Below are 17,394 nucleotides of genomic sequence, written 5' to 3'. Positions count from 1 at the left end.
GGGAGTTTTGTTCAGTGCCAGGGAATCATCATCTTTTCCTATCTTCTACTGTTTCATGTTTAATTTATCCATGCCACACTTGATAATGGTCTAACTCAGGGAGACAGTGACTCTTCAACAAATTACATTGATTTCCAGAATGCAACACTTTCTATCATGCCCCTATGACTTTGTTCCTTCTCCTTGAATTCATCTTCCTTGGAATTCTAATGAATTCATGGTCGTCCATCAAGTCTTGTCTTCCTGAAGCTTTCTTTCACCTTTCTTATCCGTCCATCTATATCTTATTACAATCCCAAATCCACGCTTCCTCCTCCAGCTACAACTTTCTGTGCAAAGGTTCTCAATATACCTTGAACCATATCAATGATATTGTCACTTTTCAACTTTACCCTAATTTTTTTTTTTGAGGAAGATTAGCCCTGAGCTAACTACTGCCAATCCTCCTCTTTTTGCTGATGAAGACTGGCCCTGAGCTAAATCCATGCCCATCTTCCTCTACTTTATATGTGGGACGCCTACCACAGCATGGATTTTGCCAAGCAGTGCCTGCACCAGGGATCTGAACCAGTGAACCCCAGGCCACCGAGAAGTGGAACGTGGAAATGTAACTGCTACGCCACCAGGCCGGCCCCACCTTTACCCTAATTTTTGTGAGGATGTTTTTACACGCTATTTAGGGAATTTCTGATTTCCACTAGAATTTGGACCAATGTTTCTGAAGGCAAGTACACAGTCTAGAAGTGAGTATTTATAGAAATAATTTATAGAATGGCTTATGAAATATTTCAGCATCTTAAGAAAGTAGAAATGTTTAAAAAATATTTATTTTATGCATTCCATATATTAAACAGTTTATTTGTGCCTAATTTATTTGTGTGTTCCTCATAGCAACCAACGTTTGCAAAAGGTCGCTCTACAAATATGTGTTGAATGAATAGGTGAATGATGTCCAGAAATCAGATGAACATGGTTGCTATTCTAACTGGAGAGCATTGTTCATTTTTATCTAGATGTTTTCATCATACAATCAAGGTTATGCATGTCAAAGCCCCACAACTTGGTCATCTTATGAAAATGAGTTGTTTGCCAGCTCTTTTCTGTATTTTCTGTATAATTATTCTGTTAAATAGCAGAATATGGGACTGGCTCCGTGGCCGAGTGGTTAAGTTCTTGCACTCCTCCTTCAGCAGCCCAGGGTTTCAAGGGTTTGGATCCTGGGTGTGTACCTGGCAACGCTCGTCAGGCCACATTGGGGCGCCATCCATCTACAAGTGGGAGGACTCACAACTAAAAATATACAACTGTGTACTGGGGGGATTGGGGGAGAAAAAGCAGGGGGGGAAATAAAAAAAACAAGATTGCAACAGTTGTTAGCTCATGCGCCAATCTTTAAAAAAAAAAAAAAATAGCAGGATATAATTAACAGATACATTCATGCTGAGTGAAAGTATCCAGCTGCTCATCTATAACAGTCAAGATAATATCATCATTTTTTTCATACATGCACATTCCTTTCAACAAACAATATGGATATTGTTTAAACTTGTGAATAGCATCATGCTCATGGGACCATAGTGTCTTGCCTTGATCTTTGAATCAATGGGGCTATCCAAGAGCCCACACTATCCTTCTCCAAGCCCCATACCAGGCAGACGTCATAACTAAATGAGTCAATTCTAATCTACCACCCTGCTCTCTACTTACACTTCCTTTTCTTAGTTTATTGCTCTGTTCTCTCTCTTTTACTTGCTTTTTCACTCTGCCACTAGGGTGGAGCTTTGTGAGATTCATATCTGAAAATGTGGCTGTCCTGGTTAAAATCCTCTCATTATTTTTTCTCCAATTGATGGAAGAGTCACATTCCCCAGCACGGCATACAAAAGGCGTCATCTGTTTTCTACTTATCTCTCCATCTTCATCTGACTCCACCTACCCCTAAAGAAAGACTCAGTGCTCTAGAGAATTTCAAAAACTGCTTTATTCTGGGAAGTATCAGCTTCTCAGTCACTTCTCTGTGTCTCTTTACACAGTCTTCCGTATCTTTATTTTCCTTTTCCAACTGGAAAAGCTCTATTAATACTTCAAGATGTATTTTCACACAATTCTATGCACAATTCTGTGATAACATGTAACCACGCTGAATTACAATATTTCCTCTGCTGTCTCTTCTAGTAAACTGTGAACTCCTTGTCCATAGGAACTCCTTTGGTATTGTTGTGACTTAACACAGTAACTGGAGCATTATTTGTGTTCTTTAAATGTTGATAGAATGAATGAATACATGAATAAGCAAGCCAGCAAAGCAATCAGCCCTGAGTTAGTCATCAGGAATGACTTAAGCCAAGATGGGTAAAGAGAGAAATAAACGATTTGAGAGTTTATAATGTATTTAAATTCAGCCTTTTGGATGAGTCAATTTCTCTGCATTTTACTTTCCTACTTAGAAAAAGTGAGGCAAGATTCTCATTTCTCTTACAGTCTTTCTGGATAATGCTAAATAGTGATTGATTTTCATGCTCTCTTTTCACTGTTTCTCTTTTACATTTGATTATTGAGTTTATCTTCTTAAAATAATATGATCTAATAATAACTACCACTTATTGAGTGTTTATTGTATAAAGGGCATCATGTTAAGGATGTATAGATACCATCTTTAATCCTTACAGAAACCGTGCAACATAAATATTGTTGTCCTCATTTTTACACAAGGAAACTATGAGTAAAACATGTCATGTATATTACTTCTAAGATCATGAGCAAGGCACAATTAGGATTTGAACTCGTTTTATTTATTTACTTTTTACGTCAAAAAGCTCTGCTCTTACCATTACCCAACACTGTCTGCCTACCTAGCCTATTGCATAATTATTATTGGCAAATTATCAAAAATGCTGACCAAGATAAATAGGGACTTCTCCATACCCAAATTTTTATGACCTTTTGTTTTTCCTACTAAACAACTTACAATAACTTCTAGAATGTAACATTTTCATCTTGTACCATGTTAATGCTTTGTTGTAAAATGATTATAGAAATCATGAGTAAGTTCATAGGTATTCCATATAGGAGATCAAATTCTCAGTCCAGACTATTGCTGACTGCTCTGGTTAGAACTTCCAATAAAATTTCAAATTCTAATCAAAATATTCACTTCATGAGAAGTCTTTACACTCTTCATTTATTCTGTGGATTCGTAGACTTTTGAGCAGGTCAGAATATCAGAAGTAAGTTTATTTTGTTTCCCAAGAGTAAATACACATATGTTCCAAAACTTCTTTAACATTATTTAATCCTCCATTTGTTCATGCCAAATATCTATTTCTTACAGAAATAAAACATGTACTGTCTGATATGGACAAGAAAGAGAGCTAGTACTTGTCTCAAAGAGTGATGATTATTGCTCTGCCATTTGATGAGGGTCAAAGCTTAAATTTTAAGTTTCTGATTTTTCTTGCGTTTGTTCATCTTCCTCATTTCCAGTGGATGGAAAATGTGCCCACACTGTAATATGTGAGAAATGATTAAGAAGAGAAAAGACAGAGGCATTTAATCTAGGTAATGGAAGGGGAGAGGGTGATCATTGCTTTTCATATTTTTCTTGAACAAATTACACTTTGTTCTTCACAAACTTTAGATATTGCATCTCGCACGCCAACGTGAATTTCTTAGTACTATTTGAAAGTATTCAAATTCAAGTTCGATGAATTGAGAAAGTGTCACAGGAAAAAATTTCTAAATTTACAACAAATGTGTACATAATGCATACAGTATGATATTCTCTTTGATGATTCTTTTAAATTGACAGATTTATGCAGATATAGTATAGAAATCTATAAAATCACTTCTATGACTTACATATTTATACTATTTTAGCTCTTTTCCTCTGTTAATACAGGTCTCAGATATGAATGGTTTCATATGAATAATATCGATTGATTATTAGTACCCATTTAAAACATACAAGTGTACTCTATATTGCAAGCTTTTCATAAGAAATACTTCCTAATTTGCTCTTTTAGGTTTTGATGATCATATATTGGGTCATAAAAGTAAGGGTTTACTTGTATTTAAGTCATTCCTTTTTTTCCTGTTTTAATGATTTTTTTTTTCTAAAATCCATGATAGAGGAGAATATTAACTATGTTACTAGTTTAACATGTCTCTGAAAGTTTAAACTAAAGATAGTAAGATATGGTGTTAACTTCACAAGTTAAAGGAGGACATCAATGACGTTATGTTGTTTCAGGATTCTCTTTTATCTTCTTCCCTTTACCTTGTATGTAAAAGAAATATTTTATGAAGCCTGTAAGGCTATGTAGCATGTAGACAAAATAAGAAGAGTTAAGGGATGTAAATGACGACGAGAAGCTAGGCCAGAAGTACAGGCTTTTCTCTTATAACATCATACATATATTCCAGAGAAACAAGTATTGTGTAAAATCACACACTGAGAATTCCGACGTATCTAGGAGAAATGAGATGGGGAAGAAACTCAAAACTAACTTTAAACAAAACCACAATTCAAACAATAATATTCTTATTAAAATACAAGTAGGGTTAAATCTTAACATTTTATCTATAATTAGTCAGTCCTTTTCAGCCTTGAAAGGGGCATTTGTGCTTCCTCTTTAAGGGCATTCTCTTGTAGCTATTTTTATCATACCATTTTTATCAAAATTATAAACCTGATCTAGGTGTAGCCTTCTTCATTATTTCACTGTTCTACTCTAGTCCATGCCTTTGCAGCCTTCATAATCTGAACTCTCAGTTGTCACTAAAAAGCCTAAGATAGAGGGACCCAATGATTTTGGAAGCTACTAAACCAGGCATAACTTGTGCTAAGAAAGGTGCTTCTGCTGATTTTCAGCTTTTTTCTTGTGGTCTTAATATAGTGCTAAGTCTTTAATTTTGAGAATGTCTATCCCTATTACCATACATTGTCTTGGAAAAAACTGTGCAAGAACTACCATGATGTCTATATTGATGTCATTTCCCTCTTAAGCCATCATACATGAACTATATCATGCCAAATGAACACATGTTGAACAGAACATGCCATATCTTTGAGAAATAAAAGTGTAAAAATTTATATATATATATATTTACATATATATATATCTTAATGTATATAGTCTTGAAAAAATTTATCAACACAACATGTAGTTTACAAGACACTTCATATACATTATTTTAATTTTTTCTCACAGTCTCAGGGCTACAACAGGGCAGATACTGTAATCAGAAGTGATAGGTAACATACCACCTGTCAGATATCTACTGAGAGGTGAAAACTTAGCAGAAAGGTGCATTTTTAGGCTTGCATTACTTTTCCCTAAAAACTTCTAGGGTGACTGGCCCGGTGGTGCAATGCTTAAGTTCGCATGCTCCACTTTGGCGGCCGGGGATTTGTGGGCTCAGATCCTGGATATGAACCCACGCATCACTTGTCAAGCCATGCTGTGGCAGGCGTCCCACATATAAAATAGAGGAAGATGGGTACGGATGTTAGCTCAGGGCCAGTCTTCCTCAGCAAAAAGAGAGGATGGGCAGCAGATGTTAGCTCAGGGCTAATCTTCCTCAAAGAAAACAGAAAAATTCTAGGGATAAAGTCATTCAAAAGATATGATGTAAATTCAAGAGAAGACTCAGAGTTAGAACTTGGTAAAAAAATAAAATAGACTTTCAAAACCTTAAATTCTTAATCCTATTCTGGCTAAGAATCCCAATCTCCTTTTGCTTTGAGGATGTAATTGCTTATATGGCAAAGATACTAAATGAATATTTTGTTGAGATTAACCTTATAATTGTATTCTCTCAAAGACCTAGGTCATTTATCCATCTATGGTATACAGTTGCTTTGCTTCTCAGGGTCTCAGTTTACTAAACTGTAAAATGGTTCTGCTGATAATACTTGTTGTTAGCACTATACTTATTATTCCTATTTAATTGACACAACAAAGCAAGCTAAGTTCAAAATTTCCGTGTTTATATAGCCACATTTTCCAGATGATTAACTGACTTCTAGAGTCCAGCTAAAGATTCTATCGTTAGAAAAAAAGTATTGTTCAAACACCATGCATTATTGAAGGTGGATAATTCCCTCCCTAGGATGAAATGCAGATTCAAAGTTTGTATATAATTAGCTTCCATTCTGATACTACAAACCCGTTGCAATTCTTGATATATATCCCATGTACCATCGCATGCTTCAATGTTATACTCACAACATTCCCATGCTGAATTGTACTAGAGAAATATGATAAATATGGGAAAATGTGAGATTGTTGTGAAGATTGTCATCAGTTTCCTTTTTTTAAGGTACACATACTTTGTTCTATTTTATCTAGAAATACTCCCATATTCTTTAAGCCAACATGTAGGATATTTTCCATTATAATATCTATTATAATATTCATTATATCCATACAATATAATATCCATTATAGACATACATTATATGTAGGTAATGCAATATAATATCCACTGTAGTATCTAAAGCAGACCTGCTATATAAGAGATTTACAGGACAATTATGTACAAATAAAACACGAGGTACATTCTCCTGTTGTTGGTCTGTTTATATAATGTGCTAAACTTTCTTTCGACTGTGACTGATTTAGATGTGATCCTCTCTAAAGGGAAGGGAATGGATCAAATGTTATTCTAGCTCTGTGATGATATAACCTTTCCCAGGAACTGAAAATAAAGATCATCAAGCCTCCTTCTCTTTCTCCTTCCTCATCAACTCTGTTAGAAATTATCCTAAATGGAAATTGGCCAACGGATTAGAATTAATGTGCTAAGACTTTGGCAGCAGAGATGATTAGGAGATTGAAGCTTCCTCCCATTTTATTACACAATTTCTGTCTGTGAGATATCCCTGAGGCCCTTTTCTTTTACTTCTCTTCCCATGTTTTCATGTACTGTCTAAGATGTTTATCCCAAGGTTAATTTTGTGTGGATAATACTAACAGTCAATTTTTCAATTTTATAGCTGGCTCATTAATATCCATGCTGTTCAGTATTTCAACCTGTGTTCTGATGAGCTTTTCATCTCTTGATTTCCTATGACAATATAAATAACTTGATTTAAAGAAGTGGATTCTGCTTTTCTTCATTGCTCTAATGATAGTGATTATGCATTTTTGTATCACGCTACGGAGACAATCTCTGGCTTCTATTCAAAGAAACCAAAGAGAAAAATAGGATTTAATTCCTTTCATGACAAGGAAGAGTGGCTTTAGTAGACAGCAATTGACCGTGATATTAAGAAGGCTATCCTATTATGAAGAAAAGGAAGACAAGGGGAGAAGGGAGAAGAGCAATAGAGGAAAGATACAAAAAAAATTCAGTTTTATTGCAAAATATCCTCCCCAATTCAGAGATCCAAATTCTGATCAAGAAAGAAAACATTGAATTTATTGTCTGAGCAGCTTTTTGAGTGTAAAGAAAATTTATTGAAAAAAATGTCTCAAAACAAAAAAGACCCAATTTCTATGTCATACATTCTATAATCCAGAAAGGTAAATCAAGGTAAGATTTTCTTGATTTTATGATGCCAAAAGAAAGATGTATCTGTAGAAGCAGGAGAAGAGAGAACTTAAACATACAGATTGCACTCAAGTGCACAAACACGCCTAACTATGTGTGGAAAGAAATCAAGTACACACACACAAAAACAAATACATACATATGCACAACTTTTCATTCTGGGTTAACTGAGAGACCCCCCCACTGAAAAGTAGAACATTTTTATTGCAAGTGAATTTTCCTTCCTTCAGACTAAGCCAAATAGGAAAACTTGACTGTTAGTATATAAAGGCTCAGGAATTATCAATGCAGAGTTTCCTAGGGTTGCCAAATTTGGGAGCTCGACTTCTATGAGGAGGAATGGAAGATGAAAAGGTCAAGTCCCATAGCGTTGACCAGAACTAGGTTGATAATATTAACATCTACCAAGAACCAAAAACTTTGCTAAACAATTTATATATATTATCTCACTTAATCCTTGCCATAACTCTACTAGGTATGCACTGTTATTATCATCCTCCACACCAAAGATAAGCAAACTTAGGCATAGGGAAGACAAGTGACTTGTCTAAAGCCTCTAGAACTGGGCTCAACTCAGTTTGATTTTATCAACCTATCACTTATACCCTTTCTTCAATGACACTCTCACACCCCTATAAAGTTCAGGTCGTTAATGCAGACAATTATTCTAAAAGATTTTAATGGACAAGACCTATGAATACAATTATATGAACACAAGTGATGGAGAGTAATAAAATTTGAGAATTTGATTGATAAGTCTAATTTTCTATGGATTATGATGTAGACCTCATCATAATCTCTACCAGAAACATAGGCTTAGGAACTATATGATAGGGTCTGGATAGAGGCACAAATAATATTAACCATATCCAACACTTACCTAGTTACAACTTAGAAGAAAAGTAATTCAGCCAAAAATCATATTGTAAATAAACTATGGATCAGAAATTTGTAAATTATATTTATAATATTCTTAATGGAAGAAGATGAGGATATGGACAAGAAACAGTTCTCTGACGGAAAAAATTAATATTTCTCATATGATGTAGTAAATATATAGAAAACATTCTGCCATTCTACATGTAAGATAATCAATCCATGAGAAGAAATCAAAGGATAATACAATGAAAAATAGAGAAAAGGAATTTGCCCAATTAGCCAATGTACATATCTGTATGTATATACCTCTTGAAAGAGGACAAACTTTATTAGAGTTTAAATGTACATGTATGTTACAACAAAATCATCACTTACTGAAACTTTCTACAAAGTAAATTGCAGATTCAGGCAAGACAAACATTGTTTAAAACTACTGTCCTATGTCCAACTCAAATTCTATTTTGAAGTGAATTCTTTCCTAAAAAACAAAATCAGAAGCATCGAAAATTGATTTTCTGTAAGAATTTAGGGTGATGTGGCTCTTTGCAGCATCAGTTTCTTTTCCCTTGTCTTGCTTTCCATTCTGTTCTTCACCATTCCTTTCACACTTTTTTTTTTCAGTTTATTATATCTAAAAGAAAATTGCAAAACCTGGTTCTCAATAGTTCTAGCGCTCTTCCAGCACTCATGCAGCTAAAGTTGGTGTATTCTAGAACAAGAAAGAGCAAAGAACTGAGATGACTGTAACCAATTCTTTCTATGTCCCCTCCTTCCACAGATATTCAGCTGTCAGTATGGTAGCTTTTAAATTCTACCATATAGGGGAAAAAAAATCTGCTACACAATAGATTAGGCATGGACAGTGCTCTCAGAAAATATTTTCCTTCTAACTATGGCAACCAAAATTTTACTGGTAAGGAAAAGGGCTTTTAAAAATGTACGGTGTGGGGCCAGCCCAGCAGTGTAGTGGTTAAGTTCACGTGTTCCACTTCGGCATCCTGGGGTTCACAGGTTTGGATCCTGGGCGTCCACCTACATACTGTACATCAGGCCATCCTGTGGCAGCGTCCCACATACAAAAAATATAGGAAGACTGGCATGGATGTTACCTCAGGGACAATTTTCCTCAAACAAAAGGAGGAAGACTGGCAACAGATGTTAGCTCAGGGCCAATCTTCCTCACACACACACACACACAAAGTATGTACATGATCTTAACTAGTTATAAAATACTATTTAATAGTGAAAACAGTAAATGAAGGTAAAAAGAGCATGGAATTGCTCAAAGTAACTCAGCATAACGGTAACAAAATCAGAACCCAAAATTGCGTTCTCTGAACATGAATTCAACCCTCTTTTCATGAAATTAAATAACACTTTGTGAATCTGATCAAACGTGAAGTCTGAATGAATCTTTTCACTTTAACTCAGTTTTGGTATAGCGATGTTTTCTTATGTCATAAAAAGCTGGTTTGTTCTGTCATTTTAAAGATCTATTGGACATGGTGCATTATGCTCATCTCTTTCTCTATTTTACTATGTGCTCATATCCTGAACTCTTCATTCATATGGACACCTTCAGTGCTAAGGGTATTGAAACACATGAGGATTCTTCCTCAAAGACCTTAACTTCTAAGAAAAGCTTGCAGTCTTAGGTTGATTTCACCGTCTGTGTTAGGAAATAGGCAAAATTCATATTGCTGAATTTTTCACTGCTTAAGATAGATTGAATTGATCTTTTTGCCACAACTTTCAATAAAATTGTGTGTCGCCATTCTAAACCTCGAAACACCTTTTGTCTATGGATCCCCAGAGATTTCTGAGACAGGCAGAGTAAAGCAAAATAGTGTAGAAAAAAAGATAAGGAAGACACTCAGAAAACAAAAAGGAACCAAATGAATTGGAGCTCACAAATTCTGCATAGTCAGTATACATACAAGTTATGCAGCCCATTTATTATATGGTGGATGATTTGGTCTATGGTACATTCCTTGTTATCCTTTCTACCAGCAAATGTCTTGTTAGTCCTGCTCCACCTAATAAGTAGTATTTTATTTCCTCTGTTTGAAGAAAAAAAATCTAATATTTTCTGCTCCACAGTTTGTGAAGAATCTCCTCCTTCTTCCTGCAAGTGTGTGGCTTGTCCCTTATAATAGCAGTGCTTACCATCATAATCCACGTTCTTTTATAACTCTTCTTGAAATACGTATGCTTGTATTACACGCCAAAAAAGAAGGAACAAAACACTCAACTAAACAAAGAAATGTTTTAAATTAATTGGCTGATAGTGTACTGATATTTTGTGTTCTAACATTGAAATCTTGTAAAGACAAGGTTGATGTTGTTACCACATACAAACATAGTTTCCTACCTGCCACACAAGAAGGGCCAAATAAAAACTAGAACAACAGGCTTATGGCAAGGAAAGGGATTTGATTTCACATGATATTAGCTGGAAGATGAGAGTGAGCCTTCAAACTTGTCTCGTTTTGTCTCATCTCCCCAAAAGAGTGAGGCGAGAGGTTTTAAAGGTTTGTGAAGAATGTGGCTGCTTGTAGAGAGGTGGGGGAGTCAGTGGCCCTGCTGGTTGGAGCTTTCCCACCAGCCTGCTTTCCATCTTTGGAGGCTGATTGCAGGGAGGAGGAAGAGATGATAAGGAATCCAGGTGGGTGACCTTGGCCATTTGTCTCCATGGTGGATAGTGGATTCTGGAGCCAGGGAGCCAGGAAGTAAGCAGGGAATGAGTGCTTTGGTTTTAACCCCATATATTCTGGGTTTAGGGTAGGGAAACCCATATCAGGGCTGGCATCAATGTTAAAAATGGCAATTTAGAGAAAAGAACAAAGAAGTGAAATTGTTATTTTTTCCCTGGATATTGCAAACATGAGTGAAGGATTGAAGGCTTTTGTTTTGAAAAATCTGCAACCATTTAATTAATCTTAAGTTTGAGAATGTGCTGCTTTTTAAACTATATTTTAAAATAATTTATTTGCCTGCCATAAAATATATACGACTTATTTACATTTTGTCTAAAGTTCACTTAGCTGTGAACTCCAAAAATAGATGTGAACAATGCAATAGGTCATATGTAAATTGGAAAATTACATCTTCTTATTAACAAAACATTTTATAATATCACCTTCGGGCTGCTGCCAGCTTTTAAAGTTGCAAAGTTCTGCCTGAATAACTAACAACACTCTGATAATCACTCTAAAGCATCTGCTGATTGCACTTTTTTTTCTTGTAAGCCTTTGAAATCATTGGTCCATCTAGAAAATGGAAGTGCCTCTGATATAATTGGTCACATGACATGGCATAATATCTCTATCCATAGATATTGTCCACTTTAATTTCTGCTCAACTGTCCAAAATCCTTTATATAGTTTCAATTTTGAACTCTAAGGAAATATGCTGAATATAAGCAAAAGTTGTTTCAAACAAAAAGAATAATAGCAATTTATTGTTTGCTGAATCTAGCAAGGGTTTTTTATTGCTTATTGTATTTCATAAAGTATTTTCAAGTACATTATGCCATTTAGTGGTTGCAAATTCTTTGACGGAGACAAGACAGTATTTTACTATTATTAAAGATAAGGAAACTGAGTCTTAGTGTTCTAGTATTTTTGTCCATGTTCAGAGTGATGTTGGGACTCAAACTGTCATGTTTACACTCAGCTTAATTGTTGAAGCTAATCCTTGTAGCTCATCTTCTATGAATCATGTTTTGCTTTCTAATATTTGCAATAAATCCCCAAGCTTCAAAATAATGTTTCTATTTAAACTCAAGCCTTTTTAATGTCTTTCCGATTCAAACATCACCTGGGCCTGCTTTCTCAGAAAAGGTCTAGTTCAACAAGCATTTGCTGTGTCCTTTGTACACCAGAAACTGTGTTAGGCGAAATGATTCATGCTACTTCTCAAATGCTAGACAAGTTATATCAGTACCAACTGGAAACTGGAAAAAACCAGCAATTCCAGACTTCATTCTGAGCCAGGCAATTAGAATTCTAGGTTAGAGCATGTGGATGTGTCTAGTAACAACTCTCAATAATCTGATCAAGCGCTAAGTTTGCAAAAACTAAAATAAATTAAAAAATTAAATTAAAAAGAGCTAAGATTGCAAGCAGTGTGAAAGGACAAAGCAGATCTCGATCCAGATCACAGGATCACCATTAAATGTGTAGTGTGGGGTCATGATTAAAATGCTTTCATAGCGCAATTTCTTTATTTACGATGTAGGAATAATAATAGATGTAATAAGCCATACAACAAACAACTTTCTCCTTAAAATGGTTAAATAAGTTTGGTAGTAAATAAGATGAAGGATCTTAACTGCTTTGACCACAGACAGCACTTGTGTTAGTTTACGAGGGCTGGCATAACACAATACCACAGACTGAGTATCTTAAACAACAGAAATTCATTTTTTCACAGATCTGGAGGCTAGAAGCCCAAGATCAAGGTGCCAGCAGGTTTGGTTTCTTCTGAGCCTTCTCTCCATAGCTTACAGATGCTACTTCTTCACAATGTCTTTCCTCTGCTGGCATACCCCTGGAGTCTACATGTGTGTCCTAATTTCCTCTTATTGTAAGGACATTAGTCAGACTGGATTAGAGCCCATGCTGAGGGCATCATTTCAACTTCATCACCACTATAGAGGCGATATTTCCAAATATAGTCACATTCTGAAGTACTGGACATTTGAGATTCAACATATAAATTTTGAAGACACAATTCAGCCCATAACAGCATACAGTAGAATTTCAATTGTCTCAGATTTTGCCCTATTTCCTACTCCCTTTTACCTGACTCACCAGTCTCTCACAACCCCTGTGTCTTCTCAGTTCCACTTGCTGTCCTGAAGTCCTTTTCTTTAGCAAACCTGATAACCTAAAAGCTTGTTAATGAGGATGAATTTGTGTATTGATGCTTCTAGGTAACATATTTGCATAAGCAAGAAGGCAAGAGAGTTTGATTTCTTTACAGGAGAGTGAGTAGGGTCAAGATTTCTGGTGTAGCCCAAATAAAAATGGAGATCGTTTCTGAGAGTTAGACGTTTTGATGGTCTTCAAATCTATCACATGGACAGCTGCGTGTTTGAACTATACCTGGATACCTAGATGTGGACCTGAATCTGTGTGATTTTATGAGTCGGCTTTTTTACCATTTCTATATTCTGGAAAATAAAATAATAAATACCATTGAAATCTGACATTTTAAAATTGTATCACCTTGTCCTTCTGCAGAGAATGTTTGTGCTTTATAATTTGTGTGTCCTTTACTTCTAGCTTTCAAATTTTTCAAACAGATGTGTTTCTGCTTCCTTTTCTTGCTGTCAACTTTAGTGATGAAAAAGAATTTTTCCTCACTGTTTGCTTATATTCTCCTCAGCGAGAATTCCATCCCCCCAAAAAACAATTCAGGAAATATTAATGCAGTTTTTCTTGTTGAGTCTGAAATTCTTTAGTGTTGTACACTTCTTGATAAATTATTATTAAGACTCCATAACTGATTCTGCTTTCTATCAGACCTTTTAGCCCTTGTGTGCCATCTGCAAGACATTTCTAAAACACGCTGTCTGGAAGAAATCCAATAAAAAGGAGCCTGTATGTCAACTTGACAGTTATTCTTTAGAAATGCCTATGGAAAATGCAGGCATTTTTCTTCATTTTTCCCTTTTGAAAAATGAGTTAAATTAATCTCTCATGCACAGTTTTAAACCTTGTTTCATAGTTTCACTTAATTCAGAGAAATTTTCCTTCAAAATTCTACAAACGAAAATGGCATTTAAAGTTTCAAGTTGATCATCAAGAATTAATAGAAATTTTAATAGCTTACATAGGTCTTTTCCATAATTTTTATTAGCTAAGAAGTGTGAAAGTGAAAATTTCTACCAGTTTGTCAATGACTCTTGTTTTGGTTCAATGTCTTGATATTTGCAGGGATGAAGAACCAGGAGGCCAGCTGGTTACAGATAAATTCCATATTGACTGGGATTCAGTACTTGTCGACACAGATAACGTCATCCTAGCACGATTTGATGGTAGAGGAAGTGGATTCCAGGGCCTGAAAATTTTGCAGGAGATCCATCGAAGGTTAGGTTCAGTGGAAGTAAAGGACCAAATAGCAGCTGTGAAGTAAGTGGGAGCACATTTTCGTATTGTTTTTCCCATAATGATAGAAGTTAAGTATTTGATATATGATGCGGGATCGGTGAGCCGAGGAGTCGAAAGAAAGATTTCTTAGACTCTCAAGATCTGGCAGTAGTGCTCTTTTATTTAGAGAATAGTGTGGAATAGCATGGGGACAGGACCCATGGGCAGTCAGAGCTTCTGCTGCCGCCGCTTCTGCTGCCCCCGCTGGCATGGGGACAGGACCCATGGGCAGGCAGAGCTGGTGCATGGGGACAGGACCCACGGGCGGTCAGAGCTCCTGCTGCTGCCCTGAGTTGAGGGTTAGGGCTAATTTTATAAGGCATGGGTACGTGACTTATTTTTACTGGAAAAAGAAAAGATGATGTAAAAAGTCATTAAATGATTTCAGTGCAGATGGGGTCTGGTTATTGTGCAGTCATATAACTTTAGATACGAATCTGGCCATATAGATCGGCATGTAGGTGAGGATGCCCTGGGCTTCTCTCCCTGGGGCGGTCCTAATTCATACCATAAAAAAAAGTCCACTGGGTCATATAGTTTGGCATGTAGGCCAGGTCACCTTGGGCTTCTCTAGCTGGGGCAGCCTTAATCCACATCAATATATACTACTGCTCAATAGTGACTCAGAGGTTTGTATTTTAGTGATTGGACAATTTTCTAAGTTAATCATATAGACTATTGCATTTTTTTTTCAAGTATATTTTACTCCTACTGCCATGATAAAAGAATTATACTTCCCCTGTGGAATTAGAATTCATTTTGGATTTATCAAAATGAGAAAGATCTTAATTATACCACTGCATTATTTATTTATAATAATCCACAATGTCTATTATTTCCCTAGTTAATTAACAGTTCTTGAGCGTCACAGATACCATTACCACACTGCCATGAAAAAGTGGCCTGAGAACTCTAGTAAGTGCTTTAAAACAGTACATAGAAACTGGCTAGGATATTGTTAAAATGTAAATGTTGACTCAGGATGCTTGGAATGGAGCCCAAGATTCTGCATTTGTATCAAGCTGACAGCTGATGCTAACTGCTGGATCCTCACTTTGATTATCAAGGTTTTGGAATACATGACCCTTCTACATGAATACAGTTGAAACCACAAAAGTATTTCTAGTTTGACTTCTGGTTACTTTGGTGCCAAGAATGAATCCCCATGTGCATTTGACTCAAAAAGATAAAGCGTATACATATATATGTTTTTTTCTCATTGCAGATTTCTATTGAAACAGCCATACATTGACTCCAAAAGATTAAGCATTTTTGGAAAGGTAAATAGTGGAAAAATTGTGTGTACATATATGTATGTATATGTATGTGTGTGTTGTATGTGTTTATATGTATACATATGTAATTACTTTCCTCATTTTACTATAATTTCTCTGTGTTATCCTTTAAAATGTAATATTATAATTAATATTATATATAGTCATTAATTCAGTGACTATTGAGTACCTAATTAGTGCCTGGTATTAGAAATAGAGCAACAACAGGACAAAAAAAGACCTCCATTGGCATGAAGCTTACCTTCTAGAGAGGAGAAACAGATAATAAACAATAAATGAAAAACATAGCTATTTAAGTGCTAAAGGGGGCCTTCTACTCACCGCAGGATGAGCCAACCGTCAAGAGGCAAGCTGGTAGGAGAGAAAAGGTCTTTCTATTACAGCTTGCCAGCAAGAGGGAAAATGGCAGACTAGTGTCCTAAAGAAACATCTTAAAACTACACAATTTTGAAGCGGTTATATGGGGCAAATGGGCTGAAGCAGGGAGGGGTCTCAGAATGTTGACCATCTGGTCTTGTTGTCTTTGAGACTACAGAGCATCCCTTTCTCTTGTCAGTGCTGACAGATACCAACAGAGGGCTTTTTCCCGAAGGTTACTACATCCCTGGAAAAGCTGAAAGAACAGTTATTGCCTTATTGGAATAGGGAGGTCTATGTATAAGCCAAGGCCATGAAAATAACAGAGCAAGCAGATGTGTACTGCTCTAAGCTATGTGCAACCTCCAGCATTGCTAACAAGGAAAAGGCGGTGTCTTATGGATCAGGGTTATTTATAGTCCTAACATGGTTCCCCTCTATAAGATGGCTTCCCTTATATTAAGCTATGTTAACTATTGGCTGCATTTATCTTAGCTATTTAGGTAGCATTAACAGTTCCACATGATAAGAAGTCTCATAAGGGGGGCTGGCCCCGTGGCCGAGTGGTTAAGTTCGCGCGCTCTGCTGCAGGTGGCTTAGTGTTTCGTCAGGTCGAATCCTGGGCGCGGACATGGCACTACTCATCAAACCACGCTGAAGCAGCGTCCCACATGCCACAACTAGAAGGACCCACAACTAAAATATACAACTATGTACCAGGGGTCTTTGGGGAGAAAAAATATAAATAAATAAATAAATAAATAAAAACCTTTAAAAAAAAAGTCTCATAAGGAAAACAAACAAACAAAATCAATGGATAAAAGTTAACTGCAGGAAGGGTCAATGGTATTAGATTGAGTGGTCAAGTAAGGCCCCGCCAATTAAGTGATATTTAAACTGATGTCTAAATAACAAAAGGGAGCCAGTCATGCAGATCTCTTAAGGCACAGCAGCAACAGCAAGTGCCACAGCCTTTGGGAAGACTGACATGGCTTAGAAACAGAATGATGACTATATGCATAATTATGTCTTCTCTGTTTTCTGCAAGATATTTCCTTCTTATTGAAGCAATGTTTGTGTCGGGTTCTATATCATTTTCACAGTCGGAAAATAAACCTCATATAGATATTTATTAAGAACCTCGTTTATACATA

General features: G+C 36.0%; 1 protein-coding gene across 4 annotated transcripts in view; it reads left to right on the top strand.

The window, feature by feature from the left end:
- The window catches only part of DPP10 (dipeptidyl peptidase like 10), a 1,237,611-nt gene that overhangs the window by 1,201,924 nt on the left and 18,293 nt on the right, over positions 1–17,394 (top strand). For all 4 annotated transcript variants that reach the window (XM_044769066.2, XM_070507564.1, XM_044769065.2 and 1 more), the window contains 2 exons: positions 14,376–14,570; positions 15,814–15,868. In XM_044769066.2, coding sequence (XP_044625001.2) covers positions 14,376–14,570; positions 15,814–15,868 — 250 coding nt within the window. The remainder of the gene's footprint in view (positions 1–14,375; positions 14,571–15,813; positions 15,869–17,394) is intronic.

The sequence above is a fragment of the Equus asinus genome, chromosome 4, assembly GCF_041296235.1.
Source record: "Equus asinus isolate D_3611 breed Donkey chromosome 4, EquAss-T2T_v2, whole genome shotgun sequence".
In the NCBI taxonomy this organism is placed as follows: domain Eukaryota; kingdom Metazoa; phylum Chordata; class Mammalia; order Perissodactyla; family Equidae; genus Equus; species Equus asinus.
Note: the sequence above shows the minus strand (reverse complement) of the source record. Positions and strands in the feature narration are given on the sequence as shown.